General features: G+C 38.4%; 1 protein-coding gene across 10 annotated transcripts in view; it reads right to left on the minus strand.

Moving 5' to 3' along the window:
- Positions 1-23,385, minus strand: part of RUFY3 (RUN and FYVE domain containing 3) — an 81,286-nt gene that overhangs the window by 39,697 nt on the left and 18,204 nt on the right. For 6 of the 10 annotated variants that reach the window (XR_014711335.1, XM_084626337.1, XM_084626333.1 and 3 more), the window contains exons 2-3: positions 17,239-17,292; positions 1,434-1,607 (exon numbers count right to left, since the gene is read on the minus strand). Coding sequence is in view for 9 of the 10 variants with exons in the window: in XM_084626337.1 (XP_084482463.1) it covers positions 1,434-1,607; positions 17,239-17,292 (228 nt within the window). In the remaining variant the exon portion in view is untranslated. Of the gene's footprint in view, positions 1-1,433; positions 1,608-17,238; positions 17,293-17,780; positions 17,852-23,385 lie in introns of those variants that run through there. The other 4 variants (XM_084626335.1, XM_084626338.1, XM_084626334.1 and 1 more) reach the window with 2 other exon arrangements.

Here is a 23,385-nt window from a genome sequence, read left to right on the forward strand (position 1 = left end):
GACTGACTCTGTTCATCGTTCCAAGATTATATTTAAACCGGACCAGACGCTAGGCCTCCCAGTGTTACGGTCTTTTCTGTGCAACTCCCTCCATGAAAAAGAAGCCAAAATCCCTCTCCTATCTATTTTCAGAATTCTTAAGTCTTTTCTGTTGGGGTCATTTTAGCTAAGTTTTTTTTTAATCAAATGATCATTCAACTCATGTAATGTACTTAAAGTGCTCACTTAGAACAACACAGTGTGCTGGTAGTTCATAATGTTGGCTTTTAAAGCCAAACTGCCAACTGGGCATGTAATTTTGGATTTGTGCACATCTATACTTGTATGCACGCACAATGTTGTTCCACTATGCAAGTCTGGCACACACAAAATTGTGTACACACCTTCGAAGATTTGGGATTTAGGTTTTGGAAAAAGTAAATTTAAACAGTGGCTTGAAAAATACATCACCAGTCCAACTGTTTCCTTAACGTTAAGAAAAAAAGACCTACATATACCACATAATATAACACATCCGTGCTGGTTCCTTTGAGGAGCACGGCACAAATTCTGTGGCTTGGTGCAGGAAAAAAATGTATTCTTTTATCAGGTGCTGGAATCTACTGTGTCAGATCCTCAGCACTTCAGCAGGGACAAGAGGACTTTAAAGCTGCCTTGCAACAGCAGCTGAGGATTCTCCTAACCATGGGATGATGTAGCCAGTCCAACATCAGCCGTTTCTGGCCCTGCTGGCACGGTGGGTAGTCTGGAGCACAATGCACTTGAGCAATCCTGATTGGCAGAACAGTCCCTTGGGAATGGGCATTCACTGGCATCAGTTAGAGAAGTCTTGAAGCTACTCAAACTTGCAATGGGGATTGGCTCAGCCCTGGCAGTACCCAGGTTCAGAGGGGCAAAAAGATAGTGTAAAGGCACCTAAGAATCCTTGTCCCCCTTGTGGCTGAGTATATCCCAGGTATGCTGGAGAAGCAGTCCATTTTATTTTATGTACTACAAGGACTCCATATACATATCAAAACTCCATAATACATGATATTCTGAAGTCATTTTCATTTACACCATGTCTTTGTAGGACATCAGTCCTTATGCTTCTTAAGGATCAATTTTTTCATTATTATTACTAGAATAAATAGCTGATGGGAATGAATGCCTTTGGCATTCACCATAACATTATCAATCATGACTGATTAATTTATCACATAGGATGCAATGTATAATTCCAAAGGGACTGTACTGTTATTTACCTATAAAACTGGTACATCATTTTACGAGCTTACTGAAAAAAAATGTAGGAATATAGTATCGGTCTTATTTAGTCTGATTTGGTACCTACAATTAAAAAGTTAGATTTTGAAAATGACTATCCTTGGCATTCATATCCCCTATACACAACACAGGAGAAGTCAGGTAGGCATTTAGAGTAACATTCTTACCTTTCAAGCCATGTTTAAGGCAGTGTTCCATCACTACAAAGAACTGCTGAAGAGGTGCATAGTCAGAGTCCAGTGTTCTGCCCAGATTAAGTGCTGATTCAATCAACCCCTTTATACTCAGTTTAGCCATATTCATCAGGTTCATGCGTTCATTAGCCATGAGATAATTAGGATCTAGAAGAAATCAAAAGACAGTATTTGGTAACAAGAGTTATTTTAAGTACAGTGAATCATCTTTCTATTTCCTTGGTCTTCAAAACTAAGGAATTTAAGGGCTCCATTTTTCAAGTGGCAGTGGCCCAGTTTAACCTGAGGCACGCCATTCAGGCCTTTTAGTTGAGGAAAATTTTCTCTATCGGAATTGACCAAAGGCTTTTTAAAAAAATTTATTGGCAAAGTTGGAAAACTATATACAGACAGGAAGATAACCAGGCACATGCTGATGCTGCCCTGATATTGAATTAGTTAAATGAACCTTCAAAGGAACAGTGTTGGAAGACATTCATTAATAGTTTACTTAATGTCTTATAATGCATTACAAAATGTCATGACAGCCTCACTTGCTCTAAGGACTCACGTAATCTGGAAGGAGGTTGTACCTTTGTTGCATCCAGAAAAGAGTGAATAGAAGAAGGGCAGGCAATTAAATGCCAAGAGTACTTTGCTTGTAATTTGCTCTTCTCTCAAAGACAAGGAACTCTAAATTCAGTTCAGAAACTGTAAGTGACACACACATAGGAGAATGACTCTCTTTAAAAAAAGCAAAATATTGTACATATGAAAACAAAATATGAACAGCAAGGATTCTGGGTGGTACTGTGCTGATCCTTCAAGCTCCAGTTTAAGCCCACGTAGAATAACCAAAAGCACCACACAGTTGAGACTTAAGAGAATTGTTTAAAATTTAAAAAGGCTGTTTGCTCTGAGCACTACTGATATTTGCAAACATGCTCCTCTTCCTCTTAAGGATTTATCCACCAATTTATCATCCTCTGTCTTGGCTCACATCTCCAACTCTGACATCTTCTTGTTAATTCAACTGCAACACAACCCAAACTGAGTTGCTTCCCACTCAAAACTCTTTCCATCACACCAATGTTGCTAACATGCATCCTTCTTGGGACCATCAACTAGTCAAACTGCTGTCAATCTCTGATGCCTCCTTTCCATCCCCACTGCATTCAGGCCTTTCATTCTATCTTATAACCAAAGACAGTTCCAGAACAGCCTTCCCAGGGGAGCAGTGGGGGTAAAAAACCTAACTGGCTTCAAGACTGAGCCTGATAAGTTTATGGAGGAAATGGTATGATGGGACTGTCTACAATGGCATGTGGCCCATTGGTGACTGCCAGTAGCAAAAATCCCCAACTGCTGGCAATGGGACACTAGAAGGAGAGGGCTCTGAGTTACTACAGAAAGTTCTTTCCCAGGTATCTGCCTGGTGGGTCTTGCCCACATGCTCAGGGTCTAAGTGATCGCTACATTTGAGGTCGGGAAAGAATTATCCCCAGGTCAGATTGGCAGAGATCCTGAGGTTTTGTTTTGTTTTTTGCCTTCCTCTGCTGCATGGGTCACTTGCGAGTTTAAACTAGTGTAAATGGTGGATTCTCTGTAACTTGAAGTCTTTAACCCACGATTTGAGGACTTCAGTAACTCAGCCAGAGGCTAGGGGTCTATTACAGGAGTGAGTGGGTGAGGTTCTGTGGCCTGCGATGTGCAGGAGGCCAGATTAGATGATCACGTGGTCCCTTCTGACCGTAACGTCTATGAGACGGACTCTCCTCCCACTGCTAGAACCAGAGTATGGACAAATTATTTCCCACCTTAACTAGTAAAACTTCCTGTTTTCAGGCCTCCCCTTACCTTCCTTTTCTCCTTCCAACCCATCCAAAATGCCAATCAAACAGTATCATTTTTTGTCACTCTACCCATCTCTTTATAGCACCATCCACACTATAAAAAAAAAAAAAAGGCCAGGGAGCCTCCGTATGACATGACTGTCCCTGCCCTGACAAGGATGAAAAGTTGCAACGTACCACTACGCAGGAAATCTGTATTGCTGAAGTGTTACCCCACGTATGGGTTTCAGTCCTGTCTACGGTATTACTTTCACTATTGTAACTGGGTCCCTCAATTGTTATATTTTAGCACAGATAGTGCCTTAATAGGGGGAAAAAGCAATCACATGTTTCACAACTCCTTTCCTGCCAACATCACTTCCTTGATGAGCTCTTACACTCCCCCTTCCAGCTGCCTACTTTCCACCCATTAACTACTCCTTTGTCTCCTTACATGCTGTTCCTTTCACTTGGAACTGCATGTCAACTAACTCATGTCCCTAAGCACTCTTCTTTCCTGCTTCAAAATGTTCCTGGAAATGCATCTTTTCTGCAAAGCTTTCCAGCTAGAACGATCAACCACCACGGTGTTTGTTCTGATTTGAATTGTACACTCATGATTTTAGACTAAAAGCTCCCCAGGGCAAGGGATTCCATTCTTTGTAACATTCTACCTGTTATAAAGCTTTATGTGCACTAGGGGTGGGTCTACACAGAAACTAGACATCCGTGGCTGGCACTGCCAGTTGATTTGGGCTCATGGGGCACGGACTACAGGGCTGTTTCTTTGCTGTGTAGACTTCTGGTCTCGGGCTGGAGCTCAGGATTGAGGACCCTACCAGGTGGGAGGGTCCTAGAGACCAGGCTCCAGCCCAAGCCTGGAAGCCTATAGTGCAATGAAACAGCCCCATGAGCCTGAGTCAGCTGGCATGGGCCAGCTGTGGGTTCTTCATTGCAGTGTAGACATACCCTTTGCCACTTGGTATGCAGTCTACCCATTCACCACATTTGTTAGCAGTTTTAATAGACCTAGTGGCAGAAATGACTGAGGGTATGTCTACACTACGAAATTAGGTCGAATTTATAGAAGTCGGTTTTTTAGAAATCATTTTTATATATTCGAGTGTGTGTCCCCCCACAGAAAATGCTCTAAGTTCATTAAGTGCATTAACTCGGCGGAGTGCTTCCACAGTACCGAGGCAAGCGTCGACTTCCGGAGCGTTGCACTGTGGGTAGCTATCCCACAGTTTCCGCAGTCTCCGCTGCCCATTGGAATTCTGGGTTGAGTTCCCAATGCCTGATGGGGCTAAAACATTGTCGCGGGTGGTTCTGGGTACATATCATCAGGCCCCCGTTCCCTCTGCTGATGAGCTCTGCATGGTCACCTCTGCTGATGAGCTCTGCATGGTCACCTGCAGCTTGCCACGCTGGCCAAACAGGAAATGAGATTTAAAAGTTCGCGGTTCTTTTCCTGTCTACCTGGCCAGTGCATCTGAGTTGAGAGTGCTGTCCAGAGCGGTCACAATGGAGCACTCTGGGATAGCTCCCGGAGGCCAATACTGTCAAACTGTGTCCACAGTACCCCAAATTCGACCCGGCAAAGCCGATTTAAGCGCTAATCCACTTGTCAGGGATGGAGTAAGGAAATCGATTTTAAGAGCCCTTTAAGTCGGAAAAAAGGGCTTCATCGTGTGGACAGGTGCAGGTTTACATTGACTTAACGCTGCTAAATTCAACCTGAAGTCCTAGTGTAGGCCAGGGCTGAGGATCACTAAGTGTCTATACAGAATGGTACTCTGCCCTACAGAAGCATGCACATATTCAACAAGCAAGTGAAGAAAACAAATATTTGAAACTGAAGCAAGATTATATATTTTGATACTTAAATACCTGACAGCTGCTCAGCTATGTATGGTGATGGAAACCATTTAAGTACCTGTATAGAAAAACCCTAAGCAGTAGTAACATAATCCAAAACATTATTTCCTCTCTTATAATGCATATCATTAATATTCCAAATTTCATGCTACTTCAAAAGGAAGAGGAAATCTGAGGGGAAACCATATTTCACATTTTTCCCTTAACCAGTGGATAACGATGGGAACTGGAATTGCCCATGAAGTAAACAGAACAAAAATTCAACTTGAATTCACCATAGCACACCAAAGCAATCGATGCACTTCCAGGACTGTTGGTATGGAACAGACCTGTTAATGAAAGAGCAAATGTATTTTTCACGTTAACTAGTGTGAAAGGCTCTGCTCCCCCATAGGTGCTGCCTAACCATCAGGCACTACAGGCGCTCTTCTGTCTTGGAGTCCCACTCTTGATAGTTGCTCCAGCCCTGCAGTCATCTGGCCCCTCGGAGACTCAGACCTCTACTAGCTGGGCCACAAGCTGTGTCCATCTCTTCTGGGGTATGTAAAGAATCCAAAAAATGCTAGTTCTGATGACCAACAAGGGGCTTCACATGGCCAAATTCCCAGAGGCGGGACTCTCTAGAATGTGGGGTATTCTGGTCCTCAGTCTCTAGTATGGGGGGGAGAGACTTTTTGTCTCCAGACCAATGGGGGTGAGTAGGGGAACCTGAACCTGCCCTCTTCTCCGGGTTCCAGTGTAGTGTCCAAAGGTAGGTCACTGAGTCCTGCACTCTGGAGTTCCATGCAACAAGAAACAGCAAAGACATGTAAAACAAAATAAATCGAAGAAGTCTTAAACTTTGCAAATATCTAGTCCTTTTCCTTCAGCAAGTTGGGCAGACCATCAGCAGACAGGAGCTCTGGCAGATGGGCCTCCTACAGTGCTCCTTTTGCAGAGTTCAGAGCATAGATCACCTCCACTGGCTTCCTGCAAGTGAGCTACTCTGCTCACCTTTTAAGCTCTTCCATCACCCAGTGCATGCCTTGCAGGTGTGATGTGGGCCCAGAGCAGCCTCCTTGTCCCCTTCCTCTCCAGGGTGGGGTTTGTACACCTCATTGCACCTAATAACTCCATTCATTCAGAACGTTTTTAAATATCTTTTTTTCTTAACATTAAGGATTAGCAGATCTCACTCCAATTCCCAGTGGACAGATGTCTACACTGCTATAGGTACTAACTGACCCTTACTGCACAACAGTAATTGAATGGGCATAGGAACCAAATTACCTCTTTACCCTAAGATGGTCTCTTCATGTCAGGGCTGAATTACACCTATGAACTGGGGAGGATACATATGCACTGCCATTACCTGTACTGGACCTGTTTTGTGGGTAGAAGGCTTCATAGCTAACACTTTTCACAAGTACTAAATTCACACATACAAAAGGAAAAAGCAGCTATTATACAGTAATTTACTTCACACATCACCAGACATGCACTATTTTTCCTCACTATTGTTACTTCCATCAAAATTACTTTCAAGAGGGAGCAAAGCTTAGTAGAAATGTGATAGCCTCCAATTCAGACTCCAGGACCAAAAATCCAAATGCCAACTAAGAACTTTAAGAGTCTATCACAACAACCCCAGCACTGACTGTCTACAAACATTTCGCAGACTCTCTGAAGAACATTAACATGCCGAAAAACAAAGCCACATATCTGAAATATTTTTCAGTCTATGGCCTTCCTTACTTTGGATGGATCGATGCAGTCTTGAGCTTCCCGATCGAAGGGAAGTGTTAGTGATGTCAGAAATAAAGAACAGTTACTTACCCTACAGTAACTGCGATTCTTCAAGATGCTGAGGTACAAGTACTACAGCTAAAGATCTGGAACTGAATATAAAGCATGCTCCTCTGTACTGCAAAGTGTTACGTAATCCCCATGAGGTGGTTTGACCAGAGAAGCAGCTCAGGAGACCATGAACTTAGTAAGGTCAGCAGCGAGACACCAGAAGGAACAAGTGTTTTCAAAGAACGGAGTGAATTTTATTTCGATCAGGAATTTGATAAGGTAATGCAGAACTTAACTGATGAAGAAAGAGAAAGAAGCTCTGCTTTTCCTAGTTAAACTGTGTGTGCACAATAAAAAAAATCCTCTCTCTTCTAAAACTCAAAGCTCAGAAAATCTACTACTATACATGGAAGAATTGAGAGAAGAATATTTAAGTTATGACGAATCAGTCTGGATTTATTTTAAAGGAGGAAATAATAGTTAACTCTCACTATTAAGAAAGCCTAAAGTTTAGGATTCCATTGCTGAAAGTTCCTAGGAAATTTTTGTTTTCCTTTCTGAATGGTAGGAAAGGAATAAAAGGAAGCCTTGGTATGCATGTGAACAGTCTTATGACAATACCCATTCACGGTTTATTTTATACTCTGGAAAACACATTTAAGGAAGTAATTGATTGTTGTAATAGGTTCTTTTATTTCTAGTCTCCAGAGTAAAAGTCAAATTCAGCTACATCAGTCAGTTTTTATTCTGGGTCCCTGCCCAAGAAGTTGATGGACTGATAAAATAACCCATCTTCCTTGTAGTGTTCTGTTATTCCACTAAGTGTAAAATCTCCAAGTATACCGTGGCTTTGATCCTGGAACATGGAAGGAATGACAACAAGGAATTTGCAACAAACAAAATCCATTTGTAATTTATTTTAATATATTTTAGTTAACTTCAAAGTAATAATTTAAGAATTCAACTCTCACAGAAGGCCAAACTTCAATAAAAGGAGTTACTTTAGTGAATAAGGTTTACAGATTGCCTTTACAAAACTATTATTATTTTAATATAATAATTCACCTAGTTTGTATGTTGCGCAGATTGCTAATTCATAAAATTGACAGTGCAGGTAGAGGATAATCACCTATACTAAAAATGGAGTTTAGAAAAAAAAGCCAGAAATAGAATAGTGTTGTTCATTATAAAGAGATACTGCATGTGACTGCAGTTAAAACAAAGTTAATATCTCTGAATACTTCCTTTTGTTAGCTTCTGGGAAATGATAATAAACAATACCTTACATTAATTTTCTAAATACTCATAAAATAAGTACAATGTTTTAATTACAGGAAACAGACTTGTACTATTTAAATCCATTCTGAAATCAAGGATGGACAGGATTCTTATAGTTTGCCTCCCCTGGGAATTTAACAGATGATGTACTGCTTTATACATACATATTCATCATATATATACAAAGACATTAGAAGCAAGAGGAAGACTAAGGACAGAGTCGGCTCATTATGACTCAATGAGGGGGGAAAGACAATAACAGAAAATGTGGAAATGGCAGAGGTGCTTAATGACTTCTTTGTTTCGGTTTTCACCAAGAAGGTTGGTGGTGATGGGACGTCTGAAATAGTGAATGCCAGTGAAAATGAGGTAGGATCAGAGTCTAAAATAGGGAAAGAACAAGTCAAAAATTACTTAGACAAGTTAGATGTCTTCAGATCACCAGGGCTTGATGAAATGCATCCTAGAATACTCAAGGAGCTGACTGAGGAGATATATGAGCCATTAGCAATGGTCTTTGAAAAGTCATGGAAGATGGGAGACATTCCAGAACACTGGAAAAGGGCAAATATAGTGCCCATCTATAAAAAGGGAAACAAGGACAACCCGAGAAATTACAGACCAATCAGCTTAACTTCTGTACCCGGAAGGATAATAGGGCAAATAATTAAGCAATCAATTTGCAAACACCTAGAAGATAAAAAGGTGATAAACAACAGTCAACATGGATTTGTCAAAAACACTTCGGGTCAAACCAACCTGATAGCTTTCTTTGACAGGGTAACAAGCTTTGTGGATGGGGGAAGCAATAGATGTGGTATATCTTGACTTTAATAAGGCTTTTAATACTGTCTCACATGACCTTCTCAAAAACAAACTAGGGAAATACAACTTAGATGGAACTACTATAAGGTGGGTGCATAACTGGTTGGAAAATCATTCCGAAAGAGTAGTTATCAGTGGTTCACAGTCATGCTGGAAGGGCATAATGCGTGGGGTCCCACAGGGATCAGTTCTGGGTCCGGTTCTGTTCTATACCTTCATCAATGATTTAGATAATGGCATAGGGAGTACACTTATAAAGTTTGTGGACGATACCAAGCTGGGAGGGGTTGCAAGTGCTTTGGAAGATAGGATTAAAATTCAAAATGATCTGGACAAACTGGAGAAATGGTCTAAGTAAATAGGATGAAATTCAATAAGAACAAATGCAAAGCACTCCACTTATGAAGGAACAATCAGTTGCACACATACAAAATGGGAATGACTGACTAGGAAGGAATACTGCGGAAAGGGACCTAGGGGTCATAGTGGATCACAAGCTAAATATGAGTCAACAGTGTAACGCTGTTGCAAAAAAATATATTCTGGGATATATTAGCAGGAGTATTGTAAGCAAGACATGAGAAGTAATTCTTCTGCTCTACTCCACACTGATTAGGCTTCAACTGGAGTATTGTGTCCAGTTCCGGGTGCCATATTTCAGGAAAGATGTAGAAAAATTGGCGAAAGTCCAGAAAAGAGCAACGAACACGATTAAAGGTCTAGAAAACATGACCTATGAGGGAAGATTGAAAAAACTGGGTTTGTTTAGCCTGGAGAAGAGAAGACTGAGAGGGGACATGATAACAGTTTTCAAGTACATAAAAGGGTGTTACAAGGGGGAGTGAGAAAAATTGTTGTTCTTAACCTCTGAGGCTAGGACAAGAAGCAATGGGCTTAAATTGCAGCAAGGGCGGTTTAGGTTGGACATTAGGAAAAACTTCCTGTCAGAGTGGTTAAACACTGGAATAAATTGCTTAGGGAGGTGGTGGAATCTCCATCACTGGGGACTTTTAAGAGCAGGTTGGAAAAACACCCAGCAGGGATGGTCTAGATAATATTTAGTCCTGCCTCAGGTGCAGGGACTGGACTAAATGACCTCTCAAGGTCCCTTCCAGTTCTATGATTCTACGATTCACTACCGAACAAGATGTGAAGTTCCTTTAAAGAGCCACCCATATGGAATGAATACATTACATTTTACTTAAATCTCATTAAATCATCACAATTTTTTAAATTCCTTTCCCATCACTGGGAATGACTGATTACGAAGCTATTGTAGGTAAACAGAAGCTTATATCTTTGCAATCAGACAGTTGCTCTACAAGAGAAGTTCTTTCAGTGATATCCCAATATAATACCAAAGCACTACTGCAATATTGAATTGTCATGTCATAGTACTTTGTTGAATCCATTGCTCAAATTAGGACGGAATAACAAGGCAATTACCCAAAAGAGATTCTATTTACAGTAGACACTCAGAGTTACAAACAGCTTGGGAATGGAGGTTGCTCGTAACTCTGAACAAGACGTTATGGTTTTCTTTCAAAAGTTTACAACTGAACATTGACTCAATACAGCTTTGAAATTTTACTTTGCAGAAGAAAAACGCGGCTTTTAACTATCTTAATTTAAATGAAACAAGCATAGACAGTTTCCTTACCCTGTAAATTTTTTTTTTAAAATAAGTTTACATTTAACACAGTACTGTGCTGCATTTGTGGGTTTTTTGGGTCTCTGCTGCTGCCTTATTGCGTACTTCCAGTTCCAAATGAGGTGTGGGTTGACTGGTCAGTTCATAACTCTGGTTATCATAACTCTGAGGTTCAACTGTACAACACAAATAAATTGCTAATGGAAACATCAAAGAAACCATACAGGACAACTTCATAGGTAACATGTTGCTACTATTGCTATATTATTTAAACCCCGGAATAGATTCAATTCACATAACATACTGTACATTGTTCCAGTGTTCAACACTCGAACCTACAGTCTTAGCATGCAGTTTAAGGAAAAAGAAAAGGAGTACTTGTGGCACCTTAGAGACTAACCAAGCTTATGCTCAAATAAATTGGTTAGTCTCTAAGGTGCCACAAGTACTCCTTTTCTTTTTGCGAATACAGACTAACACGGCTGTTACTCTGAAACCTGTCAGTAGTTTAAGGAAAGAGAGTTTTCATGTAACTAGAACACCTAGAGGGATTTATGGAACTGCCTACAGCTCATGCTGGAACACAAATGACTGCTTAAGCTACAAGAAGCATAGTTTAGCTAAAATCACTACATATAGATTTCAGGATCTTAGATCTAACCCATGTACTCTGCAACTTCTCTCTACTGCCACTGTCACTGTAAGCAGCTGTTTGTTTGATTTTCACCATACATAAGAGGCAGCAAACAGTAAGGATGCAATTCTGGCCTCACTGAAGTTTTGCCTTTGACTTCAATGCAGCCAGGATTTCACCTTAAATTTTCTCAAATATACTTTCAGATGATTTTATAATCTAGAAGTGGAAACTTCCACAGAACAGACCTCTTTCTGGTACCAATATTTAAGTTTGAGTATTGGGTGCCAGTAGTAATGCTCAGAATAAATGAACTGGAGTTGCGGACAGATTATCCCACAATACAGGTAACCTCAAAAATAGCCTGTCTGGCCAATCACACTGCTTTCCTGAGACTGCAAACTCTGTATTTTTAGTCTTGTAAAATATATGTCAAGGGTAACCCATATTCCACCTGTAACTGGATGCACCACAGGCCTCTCTCCATCTTGTTCCATGGAGAAGCTAAGTGACGCAGAGGATAAAAATTTTCAAAAGCACCAAAAGGGCTCATGAGTTTTTCCAAATGTGATTTAAGCACTCAGGAACCTAAGTCACACAGAAAGTCAATGTAATTTAGGCTCCCAAGGACTTAAGTCAATTTAGAAAAAGGGACTTAAGTGCTTTTGACCCAGACTGCGTTTCTCCCTTCTCTCTATAGCTAAATTCATTTTGAAAAATTAACAAATATTAAACTAGAAGCTTTATCAAGTACAGAATGTCATGGGATGTTTCTGCCAATGTGATCTAATCTATTTAGGGTTACTCCCATTCATTAGAATACTTTTAAATGCTCCCTTAAATTTCATCTAGGCTCTAAATGTACAGGGTGAATCTTAACCAAAAACTGGAAAGACTATTTCCATGTATTCAAAAAGACATGGAAGCTGTATCACGTAAATATTTTGAAGTGTTATTGGTTTATCCCAATTACATATTTGCAAAGCACTATTTTTGCCAAGTGAACAAGCCCCACACCACAGACAATATCACGTTCTGTCTTGGGCCTGGTCTACACTAGAAAATCAAGTCAGCTTAACTACGTCACTAAGGGGTGTGAAAAATCCACACCCCTGAACGGCATAGTTAAGCCAACCTAGCCCTCAGTATAGACAGTGCTAGATTGACAGAAGGCTCTCCTGTTGACAACACAAATCCCACTTGTAGGGGATGGAAGTACTGTATTTTGTCAGCAAAAGTAAAGACAAACAGCGTTTATGCTGGCCGACTTTTTGCAACAAGGCCGTGTCACTAAAAGCTGTATAGTGTAGACAAAACCTCAGTTAGCATCCAGACTCATTTGTATACAACCAATTAATTTTAGCAGCTCAAACTATTGAACTTCGAAGTCTGGTATAATTTCAAGTGCATCTAGAGAGACTACATCCATTGCTAGTTTATAAATAGAATTTCCAAAGGTGTGTAAAGCCCCCTGGAAACATTATAGGAGACAGTGAATCATCAAGATAGGGAAAATTTACGCAAAGTATAAATTTGCAGTCTCTCTTTTTGAGGAGCTCATTTATCCCTCCCTCAATGTGCTCAGCTTCTTGCAGTTCTACATCTTGTATCTGCCTCCAAATACAATTTCTGCCAGTTAACAATGTACTTTCTACAGCAGCGATCAGTGGCTTGTTCAAAATGCACTAAAATAATTTAGAAGATGAGCTTGCATTAGAAAATTACAGTACAACCTCATTTTTACAGAAGTAATGAAGGGCATCAGATAAGTTTGGACAAAAATTTTTCAGTGTAATTAAGAGACACTCAGGGACATGACACTTCTAAATTACAGGGAATCTCAACTAATTGAGGCTGTACTGACAATCTCTCTGGAGGAATATTATGCAAAGTTCTGGTAGCTGGAATGGAAAATAAAATCAGTAATAACTGTAACAGAGTTAAAAGAAAGTTATAAAATCCAGCGTCTCTCAGGTCCCCACATAGACAAGCCAACTCAAAATAAAGAGGAATTAACTAAAGGTGTGAAGTTAAAGCACATTACTTATGAATGAGAATGTCCACATGGGTGTAAAGTGGCCTTAAATTTACTGGAGGAGGACTAAACTGAACTGAACTACTGCCACTTTACTTCTGAATGAGACCATCCACTTCACAACTTCAGTTAATTCAGTTTAACGTTCCTGACGGTCCTCATGTAGACATGCTCTCAGTTTTAATCTTTCATCAAGTGTTACAGTTCACTGGCTGCCATTTTAAGGAAAAGGAATACAAGTGGGAATAAATGCTCAGAGTACCACACACGCAAAGCAGTTCTCTTAAAGGTGACCTGCAAAGAAAAAAAAAAAAGGGGGGGGCTTGTAACTTGTTTCTTTACAATGTAACAAAGCAGAGTATAAAGAAAAGGAGGACTTGTGGCACCTTAAGAGACTAACCAATTTATTTGAGCATAAGCTTTCATGAGCTTCAGCTCACTTCAATGCATCCGATGAAGTGAGCTGTAGCTCATGAAAGCTTATGCTCAAATAAATTGGTTAGTCTCTAAGGTGCCACAAGTCCTCCTTCTCTTTTTGCAGATACAGACTAACACGGCTACTACTCTGAAAGCAGAGTATGTTTCTGCAAAAAGTTTTTTCTTCCTTCTTGCTTTTTTTACATTATAAATTCAAGTCTTGTCTACTCTGGACAACTAGGAGAATTGGAAAACTGGCAAGATAACAACACAGATATTAAAGAAAGGAACCCTGATTTTTTATTTTTTTTAGAGGGGAAGTAATTTTTATTCAGACTTTTTTTTTTTTTAAAAAAAGGTTTTTAAAATTTTTTTTTTGTTAACATCTATTTTATTTGTACACTTAACAAATAATGTTTGGGTTTTTTTTCTTAAGGATTTAGCAACCTCTTCTGTTAAGGACCAGGAAAGCTCCCTATACATGAGTCACCCAAGGAGTCTTTCCTCCAAAAAACAGAAGAGGAGGGGCAGGGAGGAGAAGAGACAATCTTGATATTTCTAATACATCTCAGGAAAAAAACAAGCAAAAGAAAGCCCCCAAACTACAGGCTCTCTTTTTTACATCATGATGAAAACACAGACAAACAATGTTTTTCCTTTGCAGGTGACCTTGAATATCCTCTCCATGGAAATACATTCAAAATCTAAATAACTTTAAGGCTAAAGTGTGATACTTTTCCCATAATAAGGAGAAGGCACAGCTGTATTTAGAACACAACGCAGTCAGAAGCAAAAGCATACAACATTTTAACAGAAAGCCTTATTAACATCATTAAAAGTAGTCTGTAAATGTTTTTGTGCCTCAAACTGACTTTCCCGGACAGCTAAAAGGATTTACATGATCTGGAACTCCTTACATGAACATTTTTTTAAAAAGGAGTTTAGTATACCTTACACAGGAAAACAATACAACAGAAATATTGAAATAACTGAGATACTCTGATGTAGACACAGTAATCCTAGAGGATTGTCAAGGAAGACATACAGAAAGGATAACTGAATTAACCCCTTTGCCCCCATAAGCTTTCTTTTCTCCTCCTCACCCCATCCCCTCCTCAGGAAAATGTTCAACATCCCCCGACCCCCAAAGCATATATCAATGGTATAATACAGTGGTTCTCAAACTTTCCAGACTACAGTACTCTTGCAGGACTCTGATTTATCTTGAGTACCCCCCAAGTTTCAACTCACTTAAAAACTACTTGCTTTTAAAAAATCAGACATAAAAATACAAAAGTGTCACAGCACACTGTTACTGAAAAAATGCTTACGTTCTCATTTTACCATATAATTACAAAATAAATCAACTGGAATATAAATACTTTACTTACATTTCAGTGTATGGTATACAGAGCAGTATAAACAAGTCATTGTCTGTATGAAATTTTAGTTTGTACGGACTTCACTAGTGCTTTTTGTGTAGCCTGTTGTAAAACTAGGCAAATATCTAGATGAGTTAATGTGCCCCCGGGAGACCTCCAAGTACCCCCAGCGACACACATATCCCTGGTGGAGAACCACTGATAATTTATACACATATATGCACGTGCACATTGAGTTTGTGTTTAAATAATCTTGTTTAAAAAGGGAAATGTTAATGATAGATCAATATATGTTACTTAATATTATAAACTCTGTATTAAGATATGTACCTATACATATCAAGTCAATGTAATTGTAAAATGTCTATTGATATTTTGGGTCATTTACAATAATTAAATATTTTCCTAAAGCAAACAAAAAAGAAATTAAAAAACCCCACTGTTACACACTTAAGAGGCTCTTCTATATATCAAATGTAAGTACAATATATATATCCATCTCTCATCAAGCTTGCCTTGGTATCTTGCCTTCACTACTATAAATTATCAGGGAAGATAAAAATCTTGGCAGTTTATAAAAAATATTTTTTTCTTATTTAAATAAGATATTTTATTTACATGTAAAGAGCTCTTTACTTTCTTCCCATTTTATAATCTTAAATTGCTAAACTAGATATTTTATATGTTTCTTTAATTAGCTTCCTAATTGTTAGTAGAACAAGATTGTAGATTTCACACTTAAAATCATCATCTATGCTGTAAAAGACTAATCCAGGACCTCATTAACATCCTTATTATGAGAACACCACAAACTCAATCAAAACACAACATTGATAAGCAATCAGCCTCTCCTATATTTGCAACCAACATTACCTTCCAATATACTGAGCCTCCACAAGTCAAGAAAGCTGAAATGCTTCAACAAGGCTATACCTCTCTATAACGGTCTGCAGTTTGAAGATAATGGGACCTGAGCACCTAAATCATTTAGGTACATTTAAAAATCCTATTCTCAGGTGCCTAAATTTGGGCTTAAGAGCCTAACTTTAGGCTCCTAGTTTTGAAAACTTGGCCTGTACGTATAAAAGAGTTCACAATTATTGTGCTAAGGTATTTAAAGTCTAAAAAAATTTAATTAACGCTGAAGCACTTTTGTTTTAAGTGACAAAGATTTTATCCACTAAGAAAATATTAATATTTTGGTTTTTGCCTATAGCTGTTTTATAACATTCAAAGAAGATACCCTACCACTATATTTTTAAAAAGAATTTGTAATTAATTTGTTATATAATAGCACAAGTTTTCAAGTTAGTTTTACAAAACTTCAACATGACGTAAATCCATAATTGATTAAAATTCAAGTGATTTTAATCAATTATTTAAAACTGCTTTGATTTATATTGCTCTACCCTGTAAATTTACATTATAACTGTTGGATACGGTGTTGCTGTAGCCACGTTGGTCCCAGGACATTAGAGAGAGAAAGTGGGAGAGGTAATATAACTGTTGGCTCATGAAGATGACAGCCAAAGACAGCATACATCAAGATAAAGAAGTTAATCCCACATCTTTTACAGTTCCCATAATTGTCTCATCTTCATTTTAAGTCTTTACACACAGGAACTGTCGCTGGTTGAGAGGTGTGGCAGATGCTAATTTATTACTAAGGAATATCAATTGCTTTTTGTTTTTCCATTATTTTAAAAAGAATAAATTAACAAAGCATTTAGAAGGCAAGACTATCCAGATGGGACCAACGTCAAGTTAGAGCAAATTTGGAACCAAAAGTCTTCACAATATCCTTTCAAAATGTAAATAAGTAAAACTCAAAAATACATGCACATATGCTTATAGTGACTGAAGATATTTTCTTTAGAACCCTAACAGTAGTAACTACACATCAATACCAGAAAGCAACTAGTCTGGTATATTTAGGCTTTGAACCCAGTTCAATCAGACAAGTATATTTGCAGATCCACAGTTATTGTCATTGCAAAAGAATACCGTAGCTGGTGCTCAGGATCAAAGTAACACATTAAAAGCCAATTAAAAGAGGAAATAATAGCTGAAAGATGTTGGTGTGGCACGCACCTTCAGTATCATCACGCAATTGCTCCACCAAATCTGTCAAATCCTCCCAAGAGTCTTTGCAAACAGCAAAAAGAAAGGAAAAGAAAGATAAAATGTCATGCAAGCCATGATCTAAAGGAAAGAATCAAAATCAAGATATAAGAAAGGGAAAACAGAAGAGGAGATTTCTGTAATACAACACTCAGTTTGCAGTAGTAAGATTTGCAATTCAAAAGGATTTATTAGTCTGCACAAAGCAATATAGCAAAGCTTTATCAGAGAAAAGAAAGCATTTATTGCACAGTTAGGTTTGGAGATTTTTGTTTGTTTAAGCCTTAAGGCTGACACTTCTGTAAAACATTTATTAATAAAAAAATCCAACTAGAAAGACGTATTTTTTTTTAGAACTATACAAATCTAAGTACTGACGTTCTCATATTTAACTTTATGCAACTTCAGCATCTGCCTCAGTCCTCTTTCCATATGACCACCTAAACATGCCTACAAATGAAAAACAAGCCCTGTAAGTCTTTTTTAGTAAAATCAATTAGGCTAGAACGGACCATAACTCAGATTTCCAATATGCTGCAGATATGTCCAAGATGACTTCAGTCATGTCATAGTTTAAATTGTTTCACACAAATGAGGGTACACTGACATCTCCGTAACTGTCTCTTACTCTGCGATGCACTTCTGTAGACAGCTGATAGGCAAGGGGGCAGAGGTAGAGATCCTAGCAGAGAAGTGAAGAGGCGGGGCGGGGGAGGGAGGTACTGAGCAAAGTACACATTCCACTAAGATCTCCTTCCTGCCCGCCGCTTCCCCCCGCCCCCCGGGAAAGCTACAGCTAACCTTCTCCTCCAAAGAAACACTGTTAATTTGTGAATAGCAAAGACAGTCATACTGTGCATATAAAATAAAAGTGAAAATGTGATAGAGATCCTAAAATTATTGAGCAGAAGATAAAAATCTCCCATAGCATATTCTTACTCACCAATCTTCATATTCTAAAACTAAACAGCTCATTCTGATTATTTTTTGGAAATTAGTTTCACACCAGAATTCTTGTATTTTCCAGATGTTCCGTTTTTCTTATTCTAAAGCAAAGCTGTTGCATATATTGAGAGTAATGGAGTGAAACTGCATTTCATTTTCACAGGACAGAATCTTTATAAGTATTGAAGCTAGTGTTATTCAGTAATTTAATATTTGTGGGAAACGCTTTCTATAATGAAATTATTTAAGATAAGAGGTGCCTAATATCTATTGGATACAGTTTTGTAGTTTAAATCATAAAAGGGTCTAGTAATTCTTGTTAATTAATAGGATTTACAAGCACTGGTAAAGAACAGCCCCAGCCCCTAATAATTCCCTAATCCTTATTTACATACATGTAAAGGAATTCCAGAGGTTTTAAGTCACAATCACATCACCATCAGAAACAGATGATTAAACAAAGATTCATTCCTTCTTTGTGCAAATGTTCATGGTAATAAAGAATAAATGAGGAAAAAACCCACAATGTTAAAAATTTCCAAATACAATGAAGAAAAATGTCCACTAGGCATCAGCAGATTGTTAATACACTTTTTCCTTTTCCTCTGCTTTGATTTTTGTCATCCTCCACATCTAATGCATGCATAGTACAAGACACTTGTGAATCTCCAATTCTATATTTACTTTCTTTCCCTCAATCTTATCTCTTCCCATGGATCCCCACATCTAAAACCCATGACATCATAAGATATTTTCCACCAAACCCTAGGCTTTGCTATTATGATCGTCTGATCTACATGCCTGCTGATGACTGCACAAACAACAGATTTAATTTATTACTTTTTAAAAAGTTAGATATTGTAGTGTGCCTTCCTGCAGTGATCTTCTGACATTTCTGTTTTCTTTAGCTGTTAACGCACAAAAATATCCCTGAAGGCCAACAGTTTCTAACATATGAATCACGATATCAGGTCAGATCAGTTAAGTCCAACTAGTCTAGTATTCTGTACCAGATACTTCAAAGGAAGGTTCAAGAAACCTTTTGGTGGGCATCGCATGGGCCAAATCTGGCCCACAAGCCATATATTTGACATCCCAGAGCTAGGGTTTTAAAGAAAAACACAGATATTTCCAGGGAATTTTTTCCACACACCACCATAGGCATCAATCCTATTCACTTTCAGAGCTGGGAGCAGCACAGGAGCTGCATAAAGTTGAGCTTACAGCTGAGGCTAAAGGGACCATTAGCTGCATAAAACCAAATTCATGAGAAAGTTTGTGAGCGAGTGAAAAAACTGGTACTAAGAGAAACTGAATCAACTTAGAAGTTACACTTTTGTCGAAAATCTTATTACTACAAGTAACACCCAAAATTAGTTTAACAAATGTAGAGCAAAATGTTTTTGTTTCTTCTTTATTTCTTGTTCAATTGACAGCACTTTGTGTATGGTCAGTTTCTATGTTAACTCTGTTATCAGTTTCCCCCCCGTTTGTGTGGGTCTCTCACACAGCAAAAAGGAACAGACTTTTTTTTTAAATAGAGACAGGAAACACTCAAAATTGTGAATACTGGGACAGCTGTAGTAAGTGAAAATACTTAAAATTCATTTTTTAAAATGACTGTATTTCATCTTCATGGCATCTCTTTAACAGCATTTCCAACTTTGATTCTGCTTTTGCCAACATCACCACAGTGTTCCAAGTCTTAATTACTGTATATCAACCCAATTCAGGTTACAGAAAGATAAAGACTTCAGTTCAAGACTGCAAAAAAAATTTTAAAAAAGTTTTCACAGTCAAATTAAAATCTTGAAAAGTCTAATGTTATGGATTTGTAATATTACATAAAAATAAGTGTACTGTGAAGCTTTTGTTTGGAAAAGTGCAGGAAGAAAAAAGCTTTAAGGACAGATTCATATTAAAACCTCTAATATACCTAAGTAGCAATGCTGCCTGTGTTTTAAGGAGAAAAATACGGTGACATTTTACATATGTTATGAATACAATAAATTATTTGTAACTAAGTCTATCTTCATCTATTTTCCAAATCAGAGAGGTGTTGCTACTTTACAACACAGAAGAAGTGTGGGATAAAAGTTACTGTGCCACAGAACACACATGCATATTGCTTAAAAAAAAATTAGAAAACTAACAGGCTGTATGAGCTGAAGCAACCCCCAGACACAAACGATAAACTTACACACATTGTCAGAGATAAATATATCTACTTTGCCTACTAGCCAGTAAGTGGCTCCTCTGTAGCACCCAGTACTGCATTCATTAGAAATATTTTCCCCCTCCCAATATCTTCACACTAGTGTCAAAGAATCTCCTGCATTTTTAAAATTTTCCTTTCGTTACTTCACACAATTTGTAATGACCCTTTTGTCCAGTGTATAAGGATGATTTTAAATAAATCTACCCGACCTTTCTTAAAAAGTGTTCATAAACATTGACTGAATGAGTAAGGAAATGTACAAGCAATGAGAAAGAGTGTGTATATGACAGGGCAGCTGTCCTCTGTGCCACCATTTCGTTTCTGCTATGAAGAACCTTATAAAATGGTGGCTACTCCTGAAGGGACCGCATAGATTTACATTAAAACAATCCTTTGTCCCACCTTTGCCTTTTTGGGGGTGATCATTCAAATTTGCAATTTTTTTCCTCTGAGATTCCAGAGCAGACACAATACTTAAAAGGCCACGTATACCAAAACTCATAATAAGTAGTGCAGCTAATAATGGAATTTGATCATACATATGTTCTCCTGTATGAGAAGCAGCCTTAAGCAAAAATTCTTAAAAAGCAGAAAATACTAGGCATTAAAAAAGCTGCATTTTCATAAGCAAATAAGATTTAAAAAACCCAAAAGGGACTCAGTGTCCAATAAATTTCTAACAGCTCTGTTGACTGCTAACATACCAATTTTTAAAAAGCAATTAGTGATGAGAAATGTTACATAGCTGTGTTCAGTTTTCTAAAAATTGAAATTATGAAGACAGATTTGGGTTGAGATAGAAACCCCTTAAAATATGTTAAGTCCAGGAAACTATAATGCCAGTGCCCATGCCCAAGACCATTGTGGCTATCCACTTTAGCAGAATGCTTTCTCAAACCCAGAAGTTCACTCATTCCCTTGGCCTGTGTGCTTTGAAGAAGAGACAACATAAGATCTTGTGTGACAAACTGGTCAAAAAGACCGCACAAGGGGAAAAGTAGTGATATTCCATAGCACTGCACAGCCTCAAAACCCCCCACTACACGAAGGACTTAACTACAAATTAAGGAAGGGGGGGAGGGGTCGTGGCCTGTGACATAGTGGGAAGAACCAGAGTTAAATGAAATATCTGCTTTGATTTACACGTTTTTCTGATTGAGGATTGGTGGGAGGAAAAGGTCAGCCACAGAGCCTAAAGCCCAGGACAAGTATTCCTTTAAGTTTCTTCACTTAAATATCCCATATATACCCCTCATAAAAAGCTGAGTAAAACCTTATAGCACTGTCTTGCACACAAATACCTATATATTTCAAATCAAGCAGACTTCAAAATTGTAGTTTTGAAAAACTAACACAGGCACAGGATAACCACTCTCTGCTGGAGTTCCTACTCATACATATCAAGGGGGCTCAGCACACAGTGTGACAGTACCTTTAGCTGGGCCCCCACGTGTTAGAGCACGGGGCTCTGTGGCTTCCACAGTGATTTACTATTGCTTTTTATTTTCCGTGGCTCACCTGCGCAGGCCCACCATATTTTCTAACATTGTGTTATACAGATGTAAGAGAATGGCTTGCCATAATTTAGTACAATGCTCTGGCATTTATGTGGAATTGGAGTCCTCATGGAAATTCACCAAAAAAGTGTTACACAGCCTTAAAATGTTATATCAGATTCACATTCCTCTGAACATGGTTTAAATGGAAAAAAATATTTTGTACATACCTATTATGACCTTAACACTTAAGGAGAACCAGAAAGGTATGCTATGTTTAAAAAGGACAAAAACAAAAAACCCACCATCATGTTAGAAAATGAAATTAACATGATGCGGGATTTAAGCAAAAGTGAATCTGAGGGCCTTTAAACCATCTTGTTGTTACCTACTATGAAAAGCCTGACTGGGAAACATTAATTTAAAATACCAATAATGAATGTGTCCCTTAGAATATGTGCTAACTACTGATGCTAAACTATCTATTCAATCTCATATTTAGCTGTGACACTCTTCGTACCTTTCCCAGACCTGAAGAAGAGCTCTGTGTAGCTCGAAAGCTTGTCTCTCTCACCAATACCGCACGCACCTTTGCTCGAATATCCTGGGACCAACACAACATATTCCAGGGTAGAGTCAATGTCTTACATTTGCATTAACTTTTGTCACTCTACTCACACCTCCCAATTAAATTCCAGCGTTTCTAGTGAAGACATACTGTCACAAACTGTTTTTTGTTTTTCCTCACAATGTTGTCACCCCTTGTGTTAATATACTTGCTATTTAGCATGCATCTTTTCGTTTTTGTAGTGCCATGATCATGGACGTGCACTTGATATTGAGCAAAGATTTGCATTCAGTTGTATAATTCAGGAAAGTCATACATCGGTAATAAAGTGGAAGGGAATGAAAAAAGTTTGTTTATGAGGGAATAAGAGTCAGTACTTCTAGGGCCCCATCATCTCCTCAACTGCACACTTGCAACTTCCATTAAGGTTAATTGGAATTGTCCACTGTGGGCAAGTGATGGTACAACTGGGCTTCTGTTCTATTCCTATCAATGACTCACAGCATGATTTTAGGCAAGTCACTTAACCTCTATCCCACAATTCACCCGTGTATCCATTAGATATAAAGGTATCTCCCTACCTTACAGGGGTTTTGGAGGCTTGATTCATTAGTGTCTGTAAAGATCTTCACAGTCCTTGGATGTGAATTGCCAAGGAAGTGTAAATATTATTTAAGAGATTCTTCACAAGGCATTTTTATCTTGCAAAAAGGCAACCCATTTTCTTTCAAGAACACAAAAGCTGCCTCCTATTGTTTCAACCAGGAGTTTAGACCTCACTCATCACCATAATATCAGAGTGCCTTATAAAGTCATAATCCATTATGCAATTTAATCCTCACTCTTCCTCTCCAAATAGGTTGTCCTGTCACTCCTCATTGCCCCATTCC

The sequence above is a fragment of the Lepidochelys olivacea genome (assembly GCF_965140295.1).
Source record: "Lepidochelys olivacea isolate rLepOli2 genome assembly, chromosome: 4".
Lineage (NCBI taxonomy): Eukaryota > Metazoa > Chordata > Testudines > Cheloniidae > Lepidochelys > Lepidochelys olivacea.